This window comes from Acomys russatus, chromosome 7 (assembly GCF_903995435.1).
Source record: "Acomys russatus chromosome 7, mAcoRus1.1, whole genome shotgun sequence".
NCBI lineage: Eukaryota > Metazoa > Chordata > Mammalia > Rodentia > Muridae > Acomys > Acomys russatus.
In genome coordinates, this window is record NC_067143.1 from 35,181,575 (window position 1) to 35,208,602 (window position 27,028).

Below are 27,028 nucleotides of genomic sequence, written 5' to 3' on the forward strand. Positions count from 1 at the left end.
TGTGGGAATCATGGGTCTGATAGCAAGCTTTCCCCCACCCGTAGTCTCTGCCAACCCTGCGCCCCAGTCCCACGGTGCATCCAGGGTGCATCCCGTTCTCAGTTCCATGAGGCCTGGCTGCTCTGTGCTCCTGTGGCTCATGCTTTGCCTCTTCCAGAGGCCCTGGGTTTAATTCCCAAGACTCCCAGGTGGCTCACAACTGTCTATAATGGAATCTGATCCCACCTCCTGGTGTGCAGATGTACATGCAGATGAAACTCTTTTCCAGGTGGTGGTAGAGCACGGCTTCAATTACAGCACTTGGGAGGCAGAGGCCAGCCTGCTCTACAGAGTGAGTTCCAGAACAGGTAAGGCTACACAGAGAAACCCTGTCTCAAAAAAACCAAAGGGGGGGAAAAAGTCACTGTTTTCTACAATGACTTATTCAAGGCCAAAGTACTTCTAAAAAACAACTGTTCATTCTGATGTCAACCCTAGATATAATGAGTCTACTAGATTTCCTGCTTTACTGGTTGCTATCTGGACACCTTTGTGTGACCCATCAGCCTCTGCTTTGGTAGGCTATGGATTATGGGGCTCAAACTGGCATGGCACTGGTGAGATAGGGCATGTTCAAACCCCAGAAATCTCAAATTTGAGATTCAAAAATCTCATCCTGAGAACCAGAACGTGTGGGACAAAGCTCTCTTCCCTGTTTCCGTTCCTGCCCCAGGAGCACGTGGCTCCAGGTGGTCTATCACGTGAGCTTGTCGCCTGTTATCTTTCCCCCATGTAAATAGAGCATTGCCACCATCCTAGTCCCAGCCAATGACACGCATTTATCCTCAAAACCCCTCCCACTGCCCAAGGTTTATAAGTCCCTGTTTCACATGAAATAAAACAGGCAGGTGCACCATCCGCTTCCCCGACTGGCTGCTTCTTCTGAGCTGTAGCACAGGGGAGTGGAAGGTTCCGGAAGAATTCATCACTGGAGCCCTGTACTTGACTGCCAGCCTTGGAGCCCTTACCTTCCACTGCCTCATGGCTCCGCTCAGCAGTCCAGCTGGCAAGGGTGAACCCACACTGCCTGCCAGTGCCGCTAAACTGGCTGTTTAACCTAAAGAACCATTAACGCTTTGCTGCGGAGAAATCTTTTTCTCTTGCACCCCTGGCTGGACTGAAAATCTTGTGGCACGGACCTCGTTCTGGGCCCCACCCTTCCCCTCGGGACACCTTGCTTCATCTTTTTTCGTGCTTCCTCCCCACCACCACCACCAGTGATGGAACCATCCTACTTCCATCTCTGCCTGGTGGCCTTCCTGAGAGATGCAGAGCTACAATGGATGCTCACAGCTACCATTCCTTGCCTTACCTTTCATCTTGTCCTTTTGCCCGCCACTGACTCTTTTCTCTTTGGTTTTTTGAGACAGGGAATCACTGTGGAGCCGTGGCTGTCCTGGAATTCTATACACCAGGCTGACGTTGAACTCGGAGATCTGCTTGCCTCTGCCTCCCAAGTGTGATCCACCAAACCTGTTTTGTCTTTTTGTTCTTTAACAGATGGAGCCTGCTTGTTGCCCAAGCTAGCCTCAAAACTCCTCAGAACAAAGAACCCTGCTTTAATTTCCTGAATGGCTGGGTCTCCAGCTTTGCCTATGACTGGTCAATAGGCTGACCCCCTTGTGTTTGGCACTGCCTCCTCCAGGTGCTCAACTTAGTGTTTCATGGAAAGTGTTTCATGGAAAATCCACCCTGATTTTTCATCTAGCCCCCAATAACAGAGTTGACTGTTGAGTCAAAGCCAGCCTAGCTTTATATATCAAGACTACATTTTTTTTTTTTTTTTTACTGCTACTCATAGGTCACATATAGTTCAAGGGGTAAAGGTACTTGCCATCTACACAATGATGGGAATTTAATCCCTAGGATCTTCTTAGTTCAAGAAGACTCAACTCCTGCAGATTGTTCTTTGACTTCCCATACATGTACCAAATAAATGTAATACAATTTCTGTTTTGATTTTTTTTTTTTTTTTTTTTTTTTTTTTTTTGGTTTTTCGAGACAGGGTTTCTCTGTGTAGCCTTGGCCATCATGGACTCGCTTTGTAGACCAGGCTGGCCTCGAACTCACAGCGATCCGCCTGCCTCTGCCTCCCGAGTGCTGGGATTAAAGGCGTGCGCCACCACGCCCGGCCCAATTTCTGTTTTGAGATAGGGCCTCACTATGTAGCTTTGACTTGCCTCCGATCCACAGAGATCCAACTGTCTCTGGCTCCTGCATGCTAGGATTAAAGGCATGGGGTCATAAGGCCTGGCTTAACCTTTTTAGAAAAGAAGTACTGGTCTTCTTATTGCTTCCACTTAACAGATGAGGAAATGGTTGTTGACACAGTCACTTCCTAGGTCAGGCAGCTAATAACAGAGTCAGGGCCACAGTACGGGTAGTGAGATGCCAGAACTGCTATAATATATAGTTAGAGACTATCTCTCTGGTCAGCAGTTGCCGTGGTGGTAGTGCTGTCTTTTAACATTGCTGGCCTGTTGGGGGTTGGTCTGGTGCTATATATTCTGATTCTAATTACTGTCCCCCCAAGATCTACTTGCTGCCCAGACAAGCACATTCTCACATACCATACACCTGTCCTTGTTGTATAAACCTTGCTCTACCTATTTAAAGTTGATTGGTTCATAAAAAAAATTCCAGAGGCTTGGAATTTGGCAGAAGAGAGAGAGGCAGAGTTTGAGGTTTGCAGGCCTGGGTTTGGGGAGGTGGGGGGGCCGAGAGGTGGGGGGGACCATAGGGAGGGGGAGATGACAGGTACAGGAGGAAGAAGAGGTCATGATGGAGTATCATGAAAAGAAGCACATGGCCAGATGGGCGCGGATGAAGAGAAGTAGCCAGACAGGAATGATTAAAACAGAAGGCCTGGAATGGGGGATGGGAAGTGATCAGGATAGTTTAGTTTAAAGGGTTAATATCTGCCCAGTCTCAGGTAACAAAGGCTATTCTAAAATACAAAAAGTGTCTGTGCCTTTACTTATTATGATAGCGGGTTAGATAATACTGCTGTCATAATTATAGGCTAATTTTATAATAAACATTATTAGATATTCTTATATTTTCTACAACAGTGGCCCTCCAGGGATCTTTCTACAACTAAGTCCCTCAATCTGTAGTTGAGTCAATCTGGGAAGTATTTAAAGTCTTATTGTTAGCAGGGCATGGTGGCGCATGCCTTTAATCCCAGCACTCGGGCGGCAGAGGCAGGTGGATCCCTGTGAGTTCGAGGCCAGCCTGGTCTACAATGCAAGTCTAGGACAGCCAAGGCTACACAGAGAAACCCTGTCTCAAAAGACAAAACAAAACAAAACAACCATGTATAATGAGATCTGATGCTCTCTTCTGTCATGCAAGTATATATGCAGGCAGAACACTGTATACATAATAAATAAATAAATCTTTTTAAAAATTACTTTTAAATGTAAAAAAAGAAAAAAACCACATAAACTCCTTCCCCCACCCATACCCCAAATCGCAGAGACTGTAGGGACATAAAGAAGATAGGACTAGTGCCGGGCGTGGTGGCACATGCCTTTAATCCCAGCACTCTGGGAGGCAAAGGCAGGTAGATCTCTATGAGTTCGAGGCCAGCTTGGTCTATAAAGTGAATCCAGGACAGCCAAGGCTACACAGAAAAACCTTTTCTTGAAAAACTCTAAGAAGGGGATTGGCTCAGAGGTTAAGAGCACTGACTGCTCTTCCAGAGGTCCTGAGTTCAATTCCCAGCAACTACATGGTGGCTCACAACTATCTATAATGTGATCTGATGCCCTCTTCTGGTGTGTAGGCATATATGCAGACAGAATACTGTATACATAATAAATACATCTGAAGAAGGAGGAGGAGGAGGAGGAAGAGGAGGAAAAGGCAGGACTAGAGGATGAAGAGTTTTGTAAAATGCAGTCTTGCAGACATAACATTGCAGTGGCAGTCATGAATTCACAGAGACTGTAGTTAAAAGACCTGTCAACATTCCAGTGTGTAAGGGGGCGGGGCACAGGTGGACCAGCCTCTAGCTGAGTAGCTTATTGGCTGTTGATAGCTGATGGGAAAGGAGGAGTCAATTTTCTTAAGTGTAGGCAGTGGAAAGTTGTCCACAACATAGTAAATAATTTCATACCTATGTGCATGCAAGAAATTCTAATTAAGCGAAGTTAAAAAAAAAAAAAAAAAGACATGGAATTAAGAGGGGGATGTATGTGTTGGGAGGAGGGGTTCCAGAGGCAGTGGGAGCAGCAGATAAGAGAGGATCATAAGATAAATATGATAAAAAGACGATATAGGATGTGTAATATACAAATAGGATATATAAACTTGTCAAAGAATAAAAATCCTTCTTTAAATCACTATACTGATTTTTTTAAAAAGTGTTTTTCGAAATAGGGTTTCTCTAGGCTGTCCTGGAACTCACTCTGTGGACCAGGCTGGCTTCAAACTCACAGAGATCTGCCTGCCTCTGCCGCCCAAGTGCTGGGATTAAAGGCGTGCGCCACCACTGCCCAGCTCACTATACTGAGTTTAAGAATAGAAGAATGAGAGTCTGGAGAGACAGCTCAGCAGTTAAGAGCACCGACTGGTCTTGTGGAGAGCCAGGATTTGGATCCAAGCAGCTACATGGCAGTTCGCAACCGCATGTGGCACAGGTTCCAAAGAAATTGTCAACCTCTTCTGGCCTCTGAAGGCATTGCACACATAATACATACATACATACATACATACATACATACATACATACATACATACATACATGCAAAACACCCACACACATAAAATAATAAATAAATCTTTAAAAAAAATAATGAAAGAGGGAGCTGGAGAAATGCCTCGGTGGTTAAGAGCAATGGCTGCTCCTCAAGAGGACTGGGTTCAGTTCCTAGCACCCACATCGTGACTCACAACCATCTGTAACTCCAGTCTAAGGGACTCCAATGCTCCTTTCTGGCCTCCTCTGCCACAGTGCACACAGCGTGCACAGATATGCACTCAGGCACACACACAGATACACATTTAAAAGGCTGGAGAGATGGCTCACCACTTAAGAGCACCAGTTGCACTTCCAGAGGACCTAGGTTCGGTTCCCATGACCCACATGGTGGCTTACACCCATGTGTAACTGCAGTCCCGAGGGATCTGATACCTTCTTCTGACTTACATAGGCACCAAGCAAGAATGTGGGCCACATACATACCCGCAGGCAGAAACTCATACTCATAAAATATAGATATTCTAAAAAATTGAAAGAATGAAAAAGCTTCCATTACTGCACAACCAGTTACTTTGGCAAATTTTCAGTACTGCAGAGTAAGCAGTAGATATTAACATCCATGTATTTTCTGCAGTTTGTCTTTTTATGAAAAAAAAAAAGTTCTATTCTTCTCTGGATTTTGCCACACAAAATAATCAGAATTATAAGTTGGGTTGGATTTAGTGGATAAAACTAGTGAAATTCAAAGTGTTTGTCATACATAAGTTAAATAAATACAAAATATTTAGTTGGCGGTGGTGGTGGTGCACGCCTTTAATTCCAGCACTCGAGAGACAGAGGCAGGCGGATCGCTGTGAATGTGAGGCCAGCCTGGTCTACAAAGCGAGTCCAGGGCAGTCAAGGCTACACAGAGAAACTCTGTCTTGAAACAAAAACAACAACAACAACAAAGAATTTATTGGGATAGGAGTAACAGGGAGGGAGGGTGGGACGGGGAGGAAAGGTAGGAGGGGTCTATGACCAGGATGTAAAGTGAAATAATAATAATAATAATAATAATAATAATAATAATAATAATAATAATAATCAGAAATTATTTATTTGTGGTGGCGGGCATCATGCCAAGGTGTGGGTATAGAGGTGAGAGGACAATTTACTGTTGTACTGTTTTTCTTCTTCCACTATGCGTTACGGAGGCCGAACTTAAGTCCTTTGGCTTGTAAACAAGCACCCTTACCCGCTCATTCTGTAATTCATTAACGCAACTGTTGCAGTTTAGCAGGGTGAAAACGTTGGAAGGCATGTGTTCTAATCAATGCTGTCCCTGTGAAGGGCGGCAATTTTTTTTAATAGCACCATTTCTAAAATGCAGAAGAAACAAACAGCTATTTGTTTCAAATACAGATTTGTTTGATTTAGTCACAGGATTACAGGAAAAGTGGAGTGGAAAAGGCGCACACCCACGCAAAAGCGGAACGACTACATGCCCCATAATGCATTGGAAGAATACGCCTTGGTCGCTCACTGGCTCCTCTACACTCGGATCTCAAGTCGCGCCAGCCAAACAGCACCTGGCCAAGATGGCTTCGACTGGCGCCAAAGTGGGTGTGGTTCCCGGGAAGGCCACGCCCCAGAACGCTACTCCAATAGGGGCCGCCTTCGTGTCCATAGCGACGGCGGCGGCGGCGGCCGTCGGCTTGCTTAAGAAGGCGCCGCCGCCGCCAGGATCTCGGAGCTCAGAGTTAACCCCGAGGGGGAGCGGGCTCCCCCTCGCGACAGCGGGGACAGACAGTCCTGTGGAACGAAGAGACGGTCCCCGACGTCCAGCAACGCCCAGGAAGAGCAGCAGCGAGCGAGGGGCGGCCATGAGCGACCAGCTGAGTCCAGCCCCGAGCCGCTAGGGGCAGCTCCAGCAGCCCCTGAGCTCTCCTCGAAACCTCGGGTGGGCAGTGTCGGCCGTGGGTTTCCTTTCCTCTATCACAACCCAAAGGGTCTCAGCCAACAGATGTCCGACCTCAACGTGTACAAATAGGGAAACTGAATCCTGGCTCAGGGAAATCGCCGGCCCGAGATCCTTTGATATTCAGCTGTATTTTAAAGCAAAGAGTCCTCAGGTCTGTCAGACACTCTTTTCCCCATCAGGAAACAACAGCTGCAGTCGTGGCTCCTACCAGCTCTGCTCTGCATGCACTGCAGTGTGTTGTATTATCCAGGGTGATCCTGAGTGATGGGGTCTTTTCGTTGAGAACTTTACGTCTTACAAACACCCCATGCATCTCACAGCCCTCTACTTGGAAACAACCAATTTTATAATAGTATTGTTGAAAGGGCAACATTTCCTTCTAGCGCCATGAGGGGACTCTAGGTGAATTCCTGCAGGTCTCCTTGGGCCTGGAAAAGAGGTCTCATAAATATTTCATTCCCATCTCTTTCCCCTTAGAATATAAGAGGATGGAGCCCAGTACCTGTAAGACCAGTGAATCTGAGGAAGACTATGTTGAGGAAGAAGAGTCTGAGGAAGAGTGTGTGAGAGAGGAAGCTTCCACCCCTAACTTGTCCCAGCAGGCACTTACGAAGACTGACTATAAAGAATTACAGAATGGGGTACCCTTATCAGTTGTAGCCAAGAAAATTCCAAAGAAAACGCTAAGTGCAACAGACACAGATGATTTAGAAGTTGGGAGGAGAAAGAGGAAGCGGAAACGAAGGTAACTTTTCCCTAGATCCCTCACAGGTCTGACTCTCGTTTGGCGATTGGCTTGGGTTACTGCTTGTCTTGGAATGCTAGCCTCAGGGTGGGGCAGATGGAGGTGCAGACCTATAATCCCAGCAATAGGAAAGCTGAGATAAAAGAATTACTGTGTGTTCTAGACCAGCTTGGACTATAGTGTCAGACCCTGATTCAAAAACCAAATAACAGCCAGGCATGGTGGTGCACACCTGTTATCCCAGCACTCGGGGGGCAGAGGCAAGTGGATTGCTCTGAGTTTGAGGCAGGCCTGGTCTACAAAGCGAGTTCAGGATAGCCAAGGCTACACAGAGAAGCCCTGTCTCGAAAAACAAAACAAAATGGCTCAGTTTGGGGAAGAGAGCTTGATACACAAGAATGAAGGCCTTGAGTTTGAATCCCCAGTGCTCACATTAAAAAAAAAAAAAAAAAAAAATTAGGTTGTAGTGGTGAATGCCTCTGATCTCAGCCCATGGGAGGCAGAGGCAGGTGGATCTCTGAGTTCAAGGCCAGCCTGGTCTACAGAGCAAGTTCTAGGACAGCCAAGGCTACTACACGGAGGAATCTTCTCTAAGAAATCAAAAATATGAACCTTTGCTGCAACAGAAAAATATCAGAGCATTTGAAGCCAGTCACATTGGCACACACCTGTAATCCCAGCACTCAGGGAGGTAGAGGCAGGAGGATCTCTATGAGTTCGAGCCCAGCCTGGTCGACAAAGCAAGTCCAGGACAGCCAAGGCTACACAAAGAAACCCTGTCTCGAAAAACAAAACAAATGAAAATCAAGAGCATTTGGGTCTGCCCAGCTTGGAAATTTAGCTTGTTAGTTTGGTATTTAAGATGTTTCTATAGAAACTGAGTTTGTGTTACAAGTTTGTTAGATGTGTCTTCACCAGGGTTCCTGGCAGCCTGCAGCCAGTCCTTTCCTCCTACTCGGTCTGATTTCTGCTCTTCCTCCATTTCAGACCTCTGGCCATCAACCTGACCAACTGCAAGTATGAGAGTGGTAAGCAGTGGACCCATCACTCACAGCTGTGTGTGTAAGAGGGACTATTGTTCTTATCCCTGGGACAGAGTCACAGCCATTTTCCCAGTCCCTGGCGCCTGGCTAGGTTACTGAGTGCGTACACTGAGGTCCCTGGGTGTCCCCAGGCTTAGCTCCTGGCAGCTGAGATGTTGCTGTTGCAGTTAGTATCAGTGGCAGAGAGGGTATCTTCACAGTCAGCTGAACAACAAAACAATCCCCCCCCCCAAAAAAAACTAATCATAGCCAAAAACCAGAAGCCAGGCACTTGGGAGGTAGAGGCAGGCAGGTTGCTATGAGTTCCAGGTCAGCCTGGCCTACATAGTGAGTGACAGCCAAGGCTACAAAGCGAGACCATGTCCAAAGGTATAGGCATATTATGATAATACTAATAATAAAAACAGTGGCTGCCAGGCAGTGGTGGCACACTCCTTTAGTCCCAGCACTCAGGAAGCAGAGGCAAGATCTCTGAGTTTGAGGCCAGCCCGATCTACAGAGTGAGTCCCAGGATAGCCAGGCCCACACAGAGAAACCCTGTATTTAAAAAAAAAAGGGGGGGGGCTGGAGATATGGCTCAGTGGTTAAGAGTACTGGCTGCTCTTCCAAAGGTCCTGAGTTCAATTCCCAGCAACCCCAGCAACCACATGGTGGCTCACAACCATCTATAATGTAATCTGATGCCCTCTTCTGGTCTACAGGTATACATGCAGACAGAACATTGTATACATAACAATAAATAAATAAATCTTTTTTTAAACCCAAATAGTAACAATAATAATACATAATAATAAATAATAATAAAATAAGGGGGTGCATTGGTAGAATTCTTGTCTAGCATGCTTGAAGCCAAGCTTGACTCTCGGCACCCCATTGAACTGGTCCTGGTGACTTACGCCTGCAAGCCCAGCACTTGGGAAATGGAGTGAAAAGGGGGAGAAGTTCAAGGTTATGCTTGGTTACACAGACAGCATGGATTGCATGAGGCCGTGAGAAAACAAATGTCACCACCACTGCCCTACCCTTCAAGTAAGGGACACTAGGAACAGTTAGAACCGCTTTTGGGATTGAGGAGTTGGGGGAGTTAGCTCATTGTATAAATACACTTGTCAACAAGGCTGACAACCCAAGTTCAGTCCTGGGGTCCCACGTGGTAGAGGGAGACTTCTGTAACGTGCCCTCCGATGTCCACATTCACAATCTGGCAAACATGCCAACCCACATACACGTGATTAAAAATAATGAAAATCTTAAAAAACAAAACAATGAAAAAAATAAACACACGCACACACACACACGCACACACACACACACACACAAAAACCCTAGCTGATTTTGAAGGGTTGAGAATACAACTTAATGGTAAAGGTCTTACCTACCATGCAACAATAACAAAAAACAAACAAACAAAAAAAAAAAAAACCAAATCAAACAAACAAAGCAAAAAAAAACCAAACACCCTAGATTTACTCTCCAACATCTCAAAAACAAAACCCATGGTTTTCCTCTGAGAGACTCTCAGGGGCATTAACAGTTATAAGTATCCCCAGATAAGGCAGGGTTTTCATCTTTCACCTCTTCTCCCCACTGACATCCGTATAAAGAGCCACCCAGAGTCTTAGGTGCCAGTACGCTGAGACCTAGTGTGAGCTGTATACCCACACAATCTTGATTCAGAGCAGCAGGGGTCTGCCTCTTGTTTTCTCCCCTAACCTCATGAACTCGGAATTGCAACCTGGTACCTAAGATGCTGAGGTAAGAACCAAATGCCACCAGGCATGGTGGCACATGCCTTTAATCCCAGCACTCGGGAGGCAGTGGCAGGTGGATTGCTGTGAGTTTCAGGCCAGCCTGGTCTACAAACGGAGTCCAGGACAGCCAAGGCTACACAGAGAAACCCTGTCTATAAAAACCAAAAAAAAAAAAAAAAAGGAACCACATGCCTTTACAGTCTGCCCTCTGGTCAGGTCTATTAAGGAATCCACCCAGCTAGAGTTCCAGGGCTCATGACTGGTTGCATAGGCTGGCAGCGCTGATCTCCCTGTCTCTACAGTGCGCCGGGCAGCCCAAATGTGTGGCCTGAAGGAAGTAGGTGAGGATGAAGAGTGGACTGTATACTGGACAGACTGTTCTGTCTCACTGGAACGAGTCATGGATATGAAGAGGTTTCAGGTACCAATGTCCTGGCCCAACATCCAAAATGAGCACTCCCACCCTGCCTGCCCCTGGTACTGGAGACGGCCTCTTTCCATTGCTGCGCCTTATACAGACAAGGAGGCCGCCCCCAGGTCTGATGCTCCAATAAAGATATTCTCTTCTTGGCTCTCTGGAGCTTCTGTTATCCAAAGTAAGTGATTGCTGGGCACATCCCTGTCACATTATTTATTCTCACTGGTGGCATCTGCCTGCCTCATTGAGAGCAGGTGTGCCCACCTGGGACGAGGACTAGAAAGCTGCTTTAAAGCTAATAGCAGAAGGCTAGGGATGTAGCTCAGTGCTCAGTGGTACAGTGCTTACCTAGTATGCACAAGGCATTGAGTTCACTTTTCCGTATCTAAAAAGTGGGAGGGGCGCTAGTGATCGGGCCAGCTGAGTGGTTTAGTACCTAAGAGCTTAGCATCACACATCTACCAACACAGTCGGAAAGAGCCAGGTTGGTGAGACGTCGTGTGGTAATGTGCACCAGGGATCCCAGCATTTGGGAGGGGGAAGCATGGATCAGGAGGGGCTCAAGGCCATCCTACATAAGCTCCAGGGTCAACAGAAAGAAAGAAAAAGAAAACTCAACCCTCTGACAGAGAAGAGGGCAGGAGAGAGAGCCAGGCAGCAATCACATGCCTGGGGTGTGGTGTGGTGATACAGGACAGAAATCTCAGCAAGCAGCAGGCTGGGTTGAGGGGATGAGGTGTTTTGAGGCCATATAGCTTGGCTCAACAAGAAGACAGGCGAGCGTGTCGTCGTGAAGTCAGGTGTGGCTTCCTGAGGAGGACACACCTGTAAGGAATGGGTTGCTAGGTGATTCCATCATGGGAACGCCAAAAGGGCACTAAACAAGTGGCTGCCGTGTCACTAGCTGATACGGTGTTCTAGAACCATCATCAGGTATGTAGTCTGTCCTTACCTGAGATGTCAACATGCAGCATGTGACTAATTAAAAAGGGTCTGTAGGCTTCTTTAGGGCAATCTAGGAAGGAGTCCAGGACACTGTAACTTGTCCTACCCTAGTCTCAAGGGAGAAAGCTAGGAGAGAGCAGCTGCTTTAAATGCTGGGAAAGCTGCAGAGAAGTGGGTATGTGGGGAGCAGCTGTCAGGCGAGGATTACTAATTAACACTAATTAACAGCTTTTGCTGAGGGGATTCCTATGCACTGGTTAAATACATCGCTAGGTGTTTCTACGTTGCTTCTTCATTAAATCCTTAATGTCCCTGAATAGCAGATGCTGCTTGTTAAAAAGAGAACAGGAAGACCCAGAACACAAAGTTCACACAGTTAGTGACTGAGGAAGCCAGCTGACCACACTCAGCTCTCTCCCGCCTCTGCCTTCCATCCCTGCAGGGTAGAACAGCTAAGGGCCTGCAGCAGACAGCATCCCTCTGTGGTCTCTGGGTGCGGTATCCTGCAGTCCCTACAGTCTTTTTTTCTCTGCTCCTTTGTGTCTTCAAGGAAATGTGTTTCTTATTATTATTTCTTTGGGCTATCATGTATCATTATTCCTCTTTTATTTCATTTTTATTTATTGGTTTTTCAAGACAGGGTTTTTCTATGTAGCCGTGGCTATCCCCTGGCTATCTTGGACTTGCTCTGTAGACCAGGCTGGCCTCAAACTCACAGCAATCTGCCTGCCTCTACTTCCCAGAGTGCTGGGATAACAGGTGTGCACCACCGCACCCGTTATTCCTCTTTTAAAAGCTGTGTGTGTGTATGTGTGTGTGTGTGTGTGTGTGTGTGTGTGTGTATGTATGTGTGTGTGTGTGTGTTGCTGGGTACTGGATCTAGAACCTAGTGCCCGATAGTCAAGCGCCCCACTCCCTGAGCCTTTCCCCAGACAGTGTCATTACTCTGGTGGACTGAGAGGTGTGAGAAGGTGTCTCCAGGGCACAAGGTCCTGGCTAGTCTACATCTTTCCAGCTGTGTGTGGAAAGGCTGCGGAATGCTTTCTCACCTGCCTTTTGGAAGTTTCCTGCTTCACCCTTACTGACTAGACACAGTGCTACCCTCCACTCTGACATCATCCTTTCTTTCCCAGACCCTTTTTATGGCTTCTTGGGATGCCCAAGTCCTAGAGGCTGCCACTTGCTACAGGGGGGGGCAGTATAACCAACTGACTCTGTTTCAGAAAATCAACCACTTCCCTGGCATGACAGAAATCTGCCGTAAAGATCTGCTGGCTCGGAACCTCAACCGCATGCAGAAGCTCTACCCTACTGAATACAACATCTTCCCACGAACCTGGTGCCTCCCTGCAGAGTGAGTGAGCCTCGATCCTGGGGGAAGGATGAGGGGTCACATCTTGTGACCCAGGCGTGTTTCAGAGGGTTGGAACTCTGGACCAAGAGAGATTCAGCTGGCTGGGAGTGGTGGCTCAGGCCTTTAAAATCCCAGCACTGGGGAGGCAGTGGCAGGTGGATTTCTCTAAGTTTGATGCCAGCCTGAACTACAAAGCAAGTAGAGGATAACCATGGCTACAAAGAGAGATTGTCTCAAAAAAGAAAGTTTCAGCTGGCCAAAGCAAAGTGGGTCCAAGGCTAAGTCCTCCAGGAATAGCCTGGAAATAGGTAACAAAAAAAATGGCCGTGGGGCTCCCAGGAAAGTCAGGATGCACAGAAACCCTTTGACCAGCCTCTCTCTGCATGTAGCTATGGGGACTTCCAGGCCTACGGTCGTCAGCGGAAAACCCGCACTTATATCTGCAAGCCAGATAGCGGCTGTCAGGGGCGTGGCATCTTTATCACCAGAACCCCCAAGGAAATCAAGCCAGGAGAGCATATGATCTGCCAGCAGTACATCACCAAGGTGAAGGCCACCTCGGACCCCCCCAGGCCTTTCCCCACACTGGGATGCTCTGTCCCTCATACACCAGGGCCAGAAGTCAGTCATAGGCTCCTGCCCTCTCTGCTGTCCTCACTATCTTACAGACAGACCATAGCCATTGTTCAGAGCTAGCCAGCCTGGGTTTGACTGGAGGCTTTCCCATTTCCTGGACATATGCTCTTGGGCAGTTATCTGACCTTGGCTCTGTTTCCTCACTGTTAAATAAGAAAAGCAGCAGTAACTACCTTATATGATTATTGTGAGGATTCAGCGTGTTATGTATTGGAAACACCTTTAATAACCATATATTGCACGTGACAAGCACTTCAGAAGTTCATTAGTGTTCCCTCTGGGTTTGCATGCTCTTAGCCCTTCCTCATTGATGGCTTCAAGTTTGACATGCGAATCTATGTTCTGATCACTTCCTGTGACCCTCTCCGGATCTTCATGTACGAGGAAGGCCTGGCGCGTTTTGCCACCATGCCGTATGTGGAACCTAGCCATAACAACCTGGTGAGGAGGCAGGGTGGCGCGCCTCTTCTCTTCCATTGCCTTGGTTCTAGGCACAAGCATGGTAGAAAAGTTTGTCATTGTCAGCCAAGACCAAGGAAGGAAGCCAGTGAGAGCCATAGCACCTGGGGATGCGGGGATGGCAGGTGGAGGCTCACTTGGTGGTGACTGAGGCAAGGTTCCTAATGGAGTTTTCCAGCACAGCCTCTTTGCCGGGATCATACAGGACAGTCCCTGGTGAAGAGGTCCAGGAGACGAGACATCATAGGGCAGAGCGGTGGGTTAATAAGTGACTAAGGGCCCGAGAGGCTGCACAGAGGCAGTGTGAACCAACACAGGGCTATTCACGTCACAGGAGGAAGTCTGCATGCACCTGACCAACTATGCAATCAACAAACACAATGAGAACTTTGTCCGAGATGATGCTGTGGGCAGTAAGAGGTATTTCCTATTCTGTCTTCCCTTGCTTCCTCTGCCCTTAGTCCCACAGTCTTAGATGCCCATGAAACCCAACTGGCTCTTGGGAGGCTGATTTCCCAGCAACCTCTGCTTTGGAAGACCCTAATCCTGTGTCTGAGCTCTAAGTGCAGACTCAATACCCTATAGCCCTGATAACTAATCCCAGCTCCCAGCTGCTAGCAGCACTTTGAAGCCCAGGGTCCCAGACATGGAATTGGGGTTAAGCCGGGGAGCCTCCTGCCTACAGCCAGGCCCTGCTGGCATGGAGATTGGTCTTTCTCTGAGCACTGGGCCTCATAGGAAGCTGTCGACACTCAATGCCTGGCTGCGAGAGCACAGCTATGACCCCCGAGAGCTGTGGGGGGACATCGAGGATATCATCATCAAAACCATCATCTCAGCCCACTCTGTCCTTCGCCACAACTACCGAACCTGTTTCCCCCAATATCTGTGTGGAGGTACATGTGCCTGCTTTGAGATCCTGGGTTTTGACATCTTACTGGACCACAAGCTCAAGCCCTGGCTTCTAGAGGTAAGATTTCTCTCCTGGACTTGACAAGGCCAAAGTCAGAGGCCTCGCCTTGAAAGGAGTACACTTACATGGTAGAATAGGGGGAGTGGGGTGGGGAGGTCTCAGGGTGGACAAGAACCAGGTGAAAGCGTAAGAACAGACTAATGTCAATTTCCAAGGCAAACACTGGAGTCTCTGGCCTCTACAGTAGCAATCAGGCTGGGCATGGCGGCACATGCCTGTCATCTCAGTAGCTGAGAACCGGAACAAGGATAATTGTGACTCTGAATGAGCCTCAGCTACATGGTGAGTTTGAGGCTCTCCTGGGTTCCATGAAATCCTGTCTCAAAAACCCAAGAAAAGCAAACAAGCAAGCAAACATAGCAGTCCATGTTTGGGAGTCTCCAGTGCTCCTTGAGTAAGCCTTGCCCTTGAGGACCTCTCCAGTCAACTTGCCTGGTTTTCTCTCACTCACCTGTAGACCAGTCAGATCTCCTCTCAGTCATTGGTTTGGGCCACAGGCCCTCAGTTAGACCTTCAAGCGACCACCACCCACTCAGGTGGCCTAGGAAAGGGACAATAAGGACTCCTCTTGGCAGGTAAACCACTCCCCAAGCTTCACCACAGACTCCCGCCTGGATCGAGAGGTGAAAGATGCACTTCTCTGTGACGCTATGAACCTTGTCAACCTCCGGGGCTGTGACAAAAAGAAGGTGATTGAAGAAGACAAACGCCGAGTCAAGGAGCGGCTTTTCCCATGCCACCAACAGCCACGAGAAGCCAGGTGTGCCTGGTATCTGATAGATGTTTGCGTACTTGAGACAGGTCTCTGGCTGGCCTGGAACTAGATATGTAGATCAGGTTGATGTCAAACTCACAGAGATCTACCTGCCTCTGCCTCACGGGTACTGGGATTAAAGGTGTGCATCACTGTGCCCAGTTTATTTTTAAGCTAATATGGTAACATGTTTAGTGTGTGTGTGTGTGTGTGTGTGTGTGTTTGCACACGTGCCATGCCAGACCTGTGATCAAAGGGTAACATGTGGGAGTTGGTTCTGTCCTTTCACCAAGTTGGGTCCTGGGAACTGAGATTTGGCAGCAGGTGCCATTACCATTGAGCTGCTGGATGGGTCCTGCTAGGTGTTTAGTTGTGCAACTTAACTTCTTTGTTATTACTTTCCAGATAGAAGGAGACGGGCACAAGGAGCTGATTAGCTTTTAAATACTTTTTTAGGGGGAAGGCATAGATAATACACTACATATTTTAGAGACAACATTTTAAAAAAACACTAAGTCTTTTCATTCCCCTCTCCTGCAGTGAATCAGTCTTCAGTTTATCCACATTATATTCATACTTGCACAAGCATTTAAAAGTCTAAATGTGGAAAAAAAAGGCTAAATGTGTTTATACAAAAATGTTTTCTCCTTGTCTACCCAGACTGTTAAATAAGTCACACTCTGTACCTTTCTTTCTTTTTTTTTTTTTTCAGATTTTGTTTGTTTGTTTTTTGTTTTTCAAGACAGTGTTTCTCTGTGTAGCCTTGGCTGTCCTGGACTCACTTTGTAGACCAAGCTGGCCTCCCAAGTGCTGGGATTAAAGGCCTGTGCCACCATGCCCAGTTTAGATTAACTTTTTTAGATGAATTTTAAAAAAATATTTATTTATTTATTATTATATATACAGGGCTCTGCCTGCATGTACACATGCATGTGAGAAGATGGCACCAGATCTCATTATAGATGGTTGTGAGCCACCATGTGGTTGCTGGGAATTGAACTCAGGACCTTTGGAAGGGCAGTCAGTGTGCTTAACCTCTGAGCCATCTCTCTAGCCCTCTTAGATGAATTTTTTAGAGATTTATTTGTTTATTATATATACAGTGTGCCTGCCTGCCTGCCAGAAGGGGACATCAGATCTCATTGTAGATGGTTATGAGCCACCATGTGGTTGCTGGAAATCGAACTCAGGACCTTTGGAAGAGCAGCCAGTGCTCTTAACCTCTGAGCCATCTCTCCAGTCCCCCTCTGTCCCTTTCTTTACAAGGCTCATAAAGAACTTTATGTAGTGTGATTGGCTATTTTAGGATTGTTTTGTTCTGTTATTATTTATTTATATTTGGTTTTGTTTTGTTTTTTTTCAGAACAGGGTTTCTCTGTGTAGCCTTGGCTGTCCTGGACTCACTTTGTAGACCAGGCTGGCCTCAAACTCACAGCGATCCACCTACCTCTGCCTCCAGAGTGCTGGGATTACAGGTGTGCGCCACCATGCCCAGCTACTGTGAGTTCATTGGCACATCGGTCCATGTCTGAAAGACTCTTCCTTTGCTTCTGTTCTCCCTGATCTCGGGCTCTTCTGACCTTTCTATCCCTCTTCCATGAAAGTGCCTGAGCCTTGGGAGGGGACTAGTTTGTTTTCTAACAAAACTCATCTACAACCAATTCTGCACACAGGAAGCAGTTCAGCTATTTATTAGGAAATAGTTTGAATTATTCTCTGCCACTCATTGTTTTCACTATAAAATAGGTTACCAACATGACAGCTGATGCTGATGTTGAAATGACAATTTGCTAATGAGACATAAAACTGAGTTGAATGGCTGGATAATAAAATCGCTTTTCTCCACTTTCATCTTGATATATAGAGGCAAAGTGTATTTGATTCCTTAAAATAGCATTAGGGACTGGCACATAGCAAGCACTCAAACATGTGTGGGGTGAAGGATAATTGTAGGCATCCTAACTATCCTAAAAAGATCGGCTGGTATGCCTGAATGAATCACGTCTTCCAGTGGGGAAAATGTATGGAAAACACTGGACTAAAGACATAAAGGAACCCTGGTGTGCTGGTACAGGATAGCAATCCCAGCACTTAGGAGTGGGACCAGGAGGATCGAGAGCTCAAGGCCAGCTTGAGCCACTTAGCAAGGTCTTGTCTCAAGCAAATGAACAAAAAAGCATTAAAAATATGAGAATTTCCCCGGGCATGGTGGTGCACACCTGTAATCCCAGAACTCAGGGAGGCACAGGCAGGCCAATCTCTGGGAGTTCAAGGCCAGCCTGGTCTACAAAGGGAATCCAGGACAGCCAAGGCTACACAGAGAAACCCTGTCTTGAAAAAAAAATGAGAAATTTTCTTTTTTATAGTGTAGGAATGAACTGTGTGTCTCACACACGATAAGCACATGTTCTACATTGCGCTACACCCTGGCTTTGTAGCACCTTTTTTGAGGCTGGCTAGCTGGCTTTGGTCTCACTGTGTAGCTGAGGCAAATCTGGTTTAATCTTTTTCTTTTACATTTTCTGTAGTGTATCGGTATTACAATTAGGAACACAAGAGACTGTGGTAACTAGAGTGTTTGCTTATGAATAGATCATTCTGTACTTAGGAAGAGACTCAGAATTCTGGAGGCCACACTTAATTCCATTATTACGTGCATGGCGGGGCTGGCATGAGCTTGGGTGCTTCCTTACCCAGCCGTGGGGTCAGGTAGATGAGGCAGCCAGCGGTAGGTTCTGAAAGCCCTTGATGGTGTTCTTTTCCCTCCTGAACATCATCACGGCCTTCTCCTGACTTCCCTGAGCTTGGTTTCCTTAGGCGAGAACAGATTGAGTCATCCCAGGCTGCCATGCAGGACCAGGAACGCTATGAAGATTCCCATCTAGGGGGCTACCGGCGCATCTACCCTGGGCCTGATTCAGAGAAGTATGCACCCTTCTTCAAGCACAATGGCTCCCTCTTTCAGGAGACCGCTGCCTCCAAGGCCAGAGAGGAGTGTGCCAGGTACCTTGGCTGCATTTTCCTCGGTACAGGTGGGTTAAGGGCAGGTCCAGACGTCCAGCTGCTCCCTAGAAGGGCAAGAGGAAGCCACACACTGGAGAAAAGAGCAAACATCTCAAGTTCTCTCTGTATGCAGGCACATACATGCATGCCTTCACGTGTATGTATGATGTATATTTATGCCGTATATGTATGCACATATATGCATGTGGAGGCCAGAGGACAACCTTGTATGTTGTTCCTTAGCTGTTTGTGTGATTTTAAATATGTAAAGACTACCTTTAATTATTTGTGTGTGTGTATGTATGTCTTGTGCACATGTGGAAGTCAAAAGATCTCTCAGGAGTCAGTTGTCTCCTTCCACCAAGTGGGGTCCAGTGAATGAACTCAGTCAGGTTTGGTGGTAAGCACCTTTACCAGATGAGCCTTCTGGCCAGTCCCCACATTGTTGTTTTTTAAAGTTTTGTGTTTTTAAAACTGGCTCAGAGGTTAAGAGCTCCGTCTGCTCTTCCAGAGGTCCTGAGTTCAATTCCCCGCAACCACATGGTGGCCCACAACCATCTATAATGTGATCTGATGCCCTCTTCTGGCCTGTATGTGTACATACAGGCAGAGCACTGTGTACATAATAATAAATAAACCTTAAAAAAATGGTGGCGCACGCCTTTAATCCCAGTACTCGAGAGCCAGAGGCAGGCAGATCGCTGTGAGTTCGAGGCTAGCCTGGTCTACAAAGTGAGTCTAGGATAGCCAAGGCTACATAGAGAAACCCTGTCTCGAAAAACCAAAACCAAACCAAACCAAACCAAACCAAAACCAAACAAAAATCCCAAAAAAACTGGGTCTCAATATATAGCTTTGGCTGGCCTGGAACTTGCTGTATAGATGAGACTGGCCTCAACTACATAGAGATCTGCTTGCCTGTGTTTCCAAGTGCTGGGATTAAAAGTGTGTGTTACCATGTCTAGCCCACTTTACTTTTGATTCTTTCATTGGCCTGAAACCCATAAAGTAAGGCCTGCCTATTTTTGCCTTCCCAGTACTGAGATGCAAGTGTGTGCTACCACATCTGGCTCCCCTCTCCCCCACCCCTTACTCCTAAGACAGGGCTTCTCTGTGTAGCCCTGACTATCCTGAAACTCACTCTGTAGACCAGTCTGGCCTTTGTTTGCCGAGTGCTGGGATTAAAGGTGTGTGACTTTACACAGGTCCTGGGGCTTGAACTCAGGTCCTCATACTTTCCAGGCAAGGTCTTTACTGCCCGAGCTATCATCCCATTCCACTCACAGATTTTTTTTGTTATGTTTTGTTTTGTTTGTTTTTCAAGACAGGGTTTCTTTGTGTAGCCTTGGCTGTCCTGGACTCACTTTGTAGACCAGGCTGGCCTCGAACTTACAGAGATGCACCTGCCTCTGCCTCCCAGAGTGCTGAGGTTATAGTTATGTGCCTCCACACCCAGCTCACTAACAAACAGGTTCTTTTTTTTTTTTTTTTTTTTTTTTTTTGGTTTTTTCGAGACAGGGTTTCTCTGTGTAGCCTTGGCCATCCTGGACTGACTTTGTAGACCAGGCTGGCCTCGAACTCACAGCGATCCGCCTGCCTCTGCCTCCCAAGTGCTGGGATTAAAGGCGTGCGCCACCACGCCCGGCTCACAAGCAGGTTCTTAATGATTCTTTCCTTTAGCGTGGTTCCTATATTCTCTAATCAGTTCTAGCAACATGTCATGATTTCCTTTTATTAGCGCGTCCTGTTTTCTCTCAGTCCCCATCCTCCCCACACAGTCTCCCTAGTGTCTGAAACTGCTGTGTCTTCTCCAGGCAGCAGCTGGAAGAGATTCGCCTAAAGCAGGAGCAGCAGGAGAACCCCGGCACCAAGAAACGAAAGGAAACCAAGGACCAGAACCAGGGGGAATCAGCTGGGGAGAAAAGCCGACCCAAAGCAGGAACACGGGGCCTTGCCACCACCCTGGCTTACAGGAACCGGAATCGGGAGAAAGAGGTGTCAGGGGCTGTGGCTCTTATCTTTCCACATGAAACTAAACTGGGGCTACTAGGGAAGGGAACCCCTGCTGTCCTCTCTCTCCTTGCTTGAGAGAGATGAGTAGAGCCTCATCTCTCTAGTAAACTGGATCTGACCTTTTGAAGCAGAAGGTGAGAGAACGGACAGCTAAGAAGATGGTACAGTGGGGCCTGGGGAGGGAAGGCGGCAGTAGAGTGAGGCAGGGGTCCTGCGGACATCCTTGCTGATGGTAGGAGGCTCATCTTGGACACCTGTCTCTCTTCCGTACCTTGTAGCTACTACCAATACACACAGACACGATGCAGCCTCAGAACATTGTAGAAGAGGAAGAGCTTGAGCGGATGAAGCTCCTGTTGCAGAGAGAGAACCTTATCCGAAGCCTGGGCATTGTGGAGCAGCTCACTCGCATGCTGTACCCCAGCCCCCGGGGCCACAGAAAGCTGCAAGAGTATCGGGTGAGAGTCCCTGCGAAGCCTCTCACAAAGCCAGGGAACAAGGGCTGTGATGCCAACACATGGTGGTGGTCACACCAGAGGAGGTTCCTGTGATGGCACCTGTCTCTGGAGCCCGGGAGAGGGTCTGTTGGTTCCCAGGATCCCTTGGGTTTGGTACTACAATCCAGCAAGGTGCAGCCTCCCAGCTTTCTCAATCGCAAGAGACTTCGCCGTCTCTATTCCTGTTCCACAGTCACCCACAACTCATGACTGACAAACAACAAGGCCACCACCATGCTCAGTGGCTTCTGTGTACTTGCCCTAGCATTGCCAATGCCCCGGGTCTAATGGGAGCTAAGTAAACAGTCTTGGGCCAACAAAACAACTGCCGTTTTCACTATTCCCCGGGCTATAGTAGCAAAACCTGTTGGGCCCTCCGTTGTTATTGAATGCCAAAAGACTAGCTAGTTAACCAGTGGCTGTGGCCTAGGAGGGATGGCTCTATTTGATAGTTACAAATGTCTTCAGACGCTCCATCCAGCCTCACAAGGAATATGACAAGGGGCTGCTCTTCTCCTCTAGCCTAGATTTCACCAGGACGGGCTGGGCGGTCAGGAACTGCAACCTGTGAATTTGGTCCCACTGGTGTTCCTGAGAGGGGCTGCCTTAGAGCAGGTCCCTCCTCATTTCCTGCAACCGCTCCGGCCCCACGACCTGATCCCCAGGATCTTAGGGCCACTATCAAGCAGGAATGCCGCAATCGCACAGCATTCTCGGTACCATCTGCAGCCCAGGAACCTCAACTGGATAGGAGATCCAGCAGCCATTGGCCCTTGTTCATTGTCAATGAAGAAATCTGGGAGGCACTATTTTTCCAGCTCTAGAGTCAGGCTCACTAGCCGTAAGTATACAAAACTAGCTTTGGTCACTTTTGACTTGCGTAAATTCCCAGTAGCAGATGTTAGAGCTGGGATGCTCCCAAGATATAAAGTGGCACTCCCTAGTAGTGTAGGGCCGGGGGAAGGCAGCGAACCTACTTATTTACTTCCTTCTAGTTAGTGACCTGGTGATAGACGGGGCAGAAACAGTCCCAGCCCTCAGCAAAGGTTAACAGGGCAATGACCGTGTAAATAGACTATTAGAATACAGTGTGGTAAAGATGCTGGAGGGAAGCACGGGATGCTATTCTTCTTTGTAACTGGACCACAGGTGGGAAAGATGTGAGAACATCTCTTCTGTGAATACTACAACTTAGTGAGGATCCATGTTTCTACTGCAGAAGGCCAAGCCAGCAGAAGGCTAGAAGCCATAAACCGGGCCCTGTCAGGATCAGTGCCACCCACTCTAACCCCAAAGCAGGGCTATCTTCTGTATCCCGAAAGACAGGAAAATGACTCATGGACTGAGTGCTGTACCTTGCCCTCCATGGTAAACTCTGAACACAGAGGAGCCAAGGCTGGGGATCTCACCCTGTACCCCGCCTCTGCACCAGTGCTGCAGCATTCTAGCCCGCTCCTCAACATCATCCAACACAGGTAAAAGGAAGGAAGCCCAGCACTCAACCAAAAGAGTAAATGGCCTTCAATCTTTGCTAATTGAAAGGCTGCCAACAAGTTCCAGTTTGAAAAGCTCTGGCCAGGACCTTTGTTTGCAAAAGACAAAACACAAAGACACCGAGAATTCTGCAACATTCTAAGATTCTTTGGGGATCGGTAAAGACTAAAAGATGAAGAGCTAATGCCAGCCCGTGTGCATCTCTGCTCATCAAGCCTTAGGCTGGGTTTGTCACTAAGTGATGGGTCTGATCCCTGGGTGTGGCTTGGGGCTAGAGTCCCGAGCAACAAGGAGTTCCTTTCCCAGAGGAGCCAAATGCCCAAGATACGGTGTAGTCGCCATCAGAAGATTGCTGAGGATTCGCCCTTCCCGCCACAGGGGCAGAAATCAGGCAGGCCGGGCAGCCTGTGCCAGAGGCAACTGAACAGTCTTTTTATTAAAGTTTATGTCGTTTTCTAGGCGCGTCCTGTACCTCTTTTCGATTCTCGCGTCTGAGGCAAGCTCTTTTCACAGCAGAGAAGTCCAGCCCGATGACTCAGGCCTATAATCCCAGTTACTTGGGAAGTTGAGGAAAGATGAATTCCAGGCTAGGACAACACACCCGGTCTCAAAAATTTTCTTTTTAATGGTTAGGGAGATGACTCAGAGGCAAAAGCCTGCCTAGCATATACAAGGGCCTAGCTTGGCTCCCCAGCACCGCAAAAACAAAATACGCAGAAAGGGTGGGCAACTGGACAGTACAGAGACAGCACCCGCAGCCCAGCACCCTCCCCGCTCCTACTCCCACCGCCTAACTTCCGGGTCTTTCTGCTTCCGGGCCCGCCCTCTCGTTTCCGGTGTTTTCCTGTCGCGCGCTGTAGAGCACTGTCTCGCGTTCCAATGGCGCTTTCCCTGAGTCTCTTGTTGCCTCGTGTTCGCGCTGCTGCCGCTCGCTGTGGGTTCGCGACCCAGGGCGTGGCGGGCCCGGGCTCCGTCAACCGCGAGCCGGACCCCGATTCCGACTGGGAGCCGGAGGAGCGGGAGCTCCAGGAGGTGGAGAGGTACCTGCTCCGTGGGCGGCCCTCAGCCTGAAGCTAGGCTTCGTGCCGCCTAGCTACGGGCATTCTGCTCTAAGTTTCTCCTCACCCGTTGTCCAGGGCGCAGGTGCAGGGGCAAAGGGTCACCTTCCTTGAGACCTCAGGTCCCCTTGCTAGTGACGGTTCACTTCCCTTAGAGAGTTAGGCAAGCTTACAGTCAGGTATAGATGTTGGGTTTCTGGGGCGTGTACAGAGAGTGCTTTAACCTGGCCGACGTGGCCAGGCTGTCTCTGCGGGCAGGCAAGAGGGCCGGGCTCCCTGATTTAGTCCGAGACACTTTAAACCCCGGTCTTGCTTTCGCGCATGCCTTCTGCTATTGGTTCTTTCCCCCAGCGCTCTGAAACGACAGAAAAAAGCAATGCGATTCCAGAAAATTCGAAGGCAAATGGAGGCTCCAGGTGCGCCACCCAGGACATTGACATGGGAAGCTATAGAGCAGATCCGGTAATTGTTTACAAAGTGGAGTTTACCTTTTGAAGATTTTACTATTATCGCCTGTTTTTGTTTTGGTTCCCTCCACCCCCCCCTTTTTTTTTTTTTTTTGGTTTTTCGCCTTGGCTGCCCTGGACTCACTTTGTACACGAGGCTGGCTCAAACTCAGAGAGATCCACTTGCCTCTGCTTCCGAAGTGGTGGGATTAAAGGTGTACGCCACCACCACCCGACATGCTATCAACTTTTAAATAGAAATGCCATAGATTCTTTTTTAAAAATACATTTTATTTATTCATATTATATCTCAATGGTTATCCCATCCCTTGTATCCTCCCATTCCTCCCTCCCTCCCTCCCATTTTCCCCTTATAGATTCTTTTTTTCTTTATCATTATTTTATTATATTGGTGTTCTGCTTTCATGTATGCATGTTGGTGTGATGGTGTCGGATTCCCTGGAACTGGAATTACAGACAGTTCTTAGCTGCCATGTGGGTGCTCAGGGCCCTCGCTTAGGGTCCGCCAAGGTCATTACCTTCTAACTACACACCCAGCTCGGATTTAGTATGTTACCATTATGGACAGTTGGTTTGTAGCCAAGGACAGCCTTGAATTCCTGATCCTCCTGCCTCTGCCCTCTGAGGGCAGTATGTGAGATTAAAGGTATGTGCCAACTCGCCTGGATTTTGATTTTATTATTTATTTTTCTTGACAAGGCCACTCTGTAGATCAGGTTAGCCTGACCTTCTGCCTCTGCCTCCCACATGCTGGGATTACATTGAGCCAGCCACCACTATTGCTTGAAAGGGTTCTTAAATTTTTCGTGTAATTCCAGCAGTGGTGAGGTGGGAAGCAGAGACAAGGCATATCCCTGCATCTTGAAGGCCTACACAGTGAGGTTGCAGGCCAATGAGAGACCCAGTCTCAAAAGGGTAGAAAATGTCAGAAGACCAACATTAGAGATTGTCCTCTGACCTCTGTGCACCAAGACACACATACATGTACCCTCTACACATGAATACACACACACAGTATTTTTTTTTTTAATTCCTATTTAATCTGAGTTTGGTCTATTACAACTGTAATCCCACCACTGACGAGTAGGACAGAGGTAATAGGTGGATCTCTATGAAAGCCCTTGTGGTCTACATAGTGAATTTTTTTTTAGATGTATTTGTTTATTATGTATACACTCTTCTCCTGCATGTAACAACTGCAGGCCAGAAGAGGACAACAGATTTCGTTACAGATGGTTTGAGCCACCATGTGGTTTGAACTCAGGACCTTTGGAAGAGCAGGAAGTGCTCTTAACCTCTGAGCCATCTTTCCAGCCCTACCTAATGAATTTGAGGGCAGCCAGAGCTATCCTGGAACTTGCTTTGTAGACCAGGCTGGCCTCGAACTCACAGAGATCCGCTTGCCTCTGCCTCCTGAGTGCTGGGATGGATGATATGCGCTGCCATGCCCAGCTTATGCTTGAGTTTTTCTATGCTATTTTTACTTGTCATTCGCATTATCAATTCATCTCTTTTTGTTGGAGACTTAATGGCAATTTGAAAAAGTGCTGTTTTTCTCCTGTAGGTATTTACATGAGGAAGTTGCAGAGTCCTGGTCAGTTCCCAGGTTGGCAGAAGGCTTTAATGTCAGCACGGATGTTATCAGAAGGGTTTTAAAAAGTAAGTTTGTTCCCACATTAGAGCAGAAACTAAAGCAAGATCAAAAGGTGCTGAAAAAAGCTGGGTTTACCCGAGTGGTTGGGCAGCTGCCCGTTTCTGAAGACAGCTTGAAGCTACTCAGCGAAGGTCGCTCTGTATCCGGCCCTCTGCTCATGCCAGGGGATGCAGTCTCCTCTAAAAGCCAGGGTCACAGCACGGCTTTGAAAGTGGGGAGGTCGAACATTCCCAGTTCGGATGCACAGAGGAGACAGGAAGAAAAGAATAAACGAATCCAAGGCTGGGAAGAAAGCTTGGTGTCCACCGCTACAGCCTTGGGTCATCAGAGAGAGCTTCAGAAAGACACCACCAGTGATTCTGGGGCCACCAGGAGAGCGGACAGTGACAGACGGCCAAGTGTTGAGACGCTAGAAGAGTTGAAGGCTGGGGAGCCAGGTGACCAGAACTTCAGCAGCAAAGTAGTACAGAGGGGACGTGAGTTCTTTGACAGCAATGGAAACTTCCTCTACAGAATTTGAGCCTGGGCTTGGCTTTCAGAGATGCCTTGACACAGCTGGGCAAGTAGATTTGAAGCTGCCAGCATTTCTGCACACGATGGGCCACTTTGGAATAAGAACTGATGAGGCGAGGATGTGGGTTGAGAAGTCCCAGCAGACTCCTGTGCATCTCCCCATTCAGCCTTGTTGCTTGGTCTCTGTTGAGAACCAACAGAGTGTTGTCATGAGTTTCTGTGGTACTGTGGTGGGAGGAAATTGAAAGCTTGCCTCCTGGCCTCATTTCTTTCTTTCTTTTCTTTCTCTCTTTTTTATTTATTTATTTATTTATTTATTTATTTTTCTTCTCTGTGTAACCCTGGAACTCATTTGGTAGGCCGAGCCAGCCTCGAACTTACAGATCCGCCTGCCTCTGTCTCCTAGGTGCAGGGACTAAAGGCGTGTGCCACCATTCTTGGCTTCCTTCTTGATAACTGAAAATTAACTCTTCTTGAACTATTTAATCAATAGGTTTCCTTATGTGAGAAATAAAGTAAAATGTAGTAGTTTGTTGCTTGGTGC

At 47.7% G+C, this 27,028-nt stretch overlaps 2 protein-coding genes across 4 annotated transcripts; both read left to right on the forward strand.

Moving 5' to 3' along the window:
* Positions 1-266: 266 nt before the first annotated feature.
* On the forward strand, positions 267-23,246 carry Ttll13 (tubulin tyrosine ligase like 13). 3 transcript variants are annotated; one of them, XM_051148781.1, is made up of 15 exons: positions 267-347; positions 7,185-7,452; positions 8,440-8,480; positions 10,549-10,667; positions 12,833-12,963; positions 13,353-13,509; positions 13,897-14,040; positions 14,393-14,478; positions 14,797-15,028; positions 15,607-15,791; positions 18,603-18,788; positions 20,603-20,783; positions 21,080-21,259; positions 21,821-22,139; positions 22,518-23,246. In XM_051148781.1, exons 2-15 carry the CDS (start codon positions 7,196-7,198, stop codon positions 22,775-22,777), a joined length of 2,478 nt encoding a protein of 825 aa, XP_051004738.1. In that variant the 5' UTR covers positions 267-347; positions 7,185-7,195; the 3' UTR covers positions 22,778-23,246. The 3 variants fall into 3 exon arrangements, with proteins under 3 accessions (XP_051004738.1, XP_051004739.1, XP_051004740.1); XM_051148783.1 differs by lacking the exon at positions 267-347 and adding an exon at positions 6,431-6,686 and having other exon boundaries at positions 22,448-22,657; XM_051148782.1 differs by lacking the exons at positions 267-347; positions 22,518-23,246 and adding an exon at positions 6,428-6,686 and having other exon boundaries at positions 21,821-22,310.
* A 387-nt stretch (positions 23,247-23,633) lies between these two features.
* Positions 23,634-26,672, forward strand: Ngrn (neugrin, neurite outgrowth associated). The gene is made up of 3 exons (XM_051148784.1): positions 23,634-23,832; positions 24,202-24,312; positions 25,882-26,672. The coding sequence occupies exons 1-3, from the start codon at positions 23,672-23,674 to the stop codon at positions 26,489-26,491; spliced, it is 882 nt and encodes a 293-aa protein (XP_051004741.1). The 5' UTR covers positions 23,634-23,671; the 3' UTR covers positions 26,492-26,672.
* Positions 26,673-27,028: the final 356 nt, after the last annotated feature.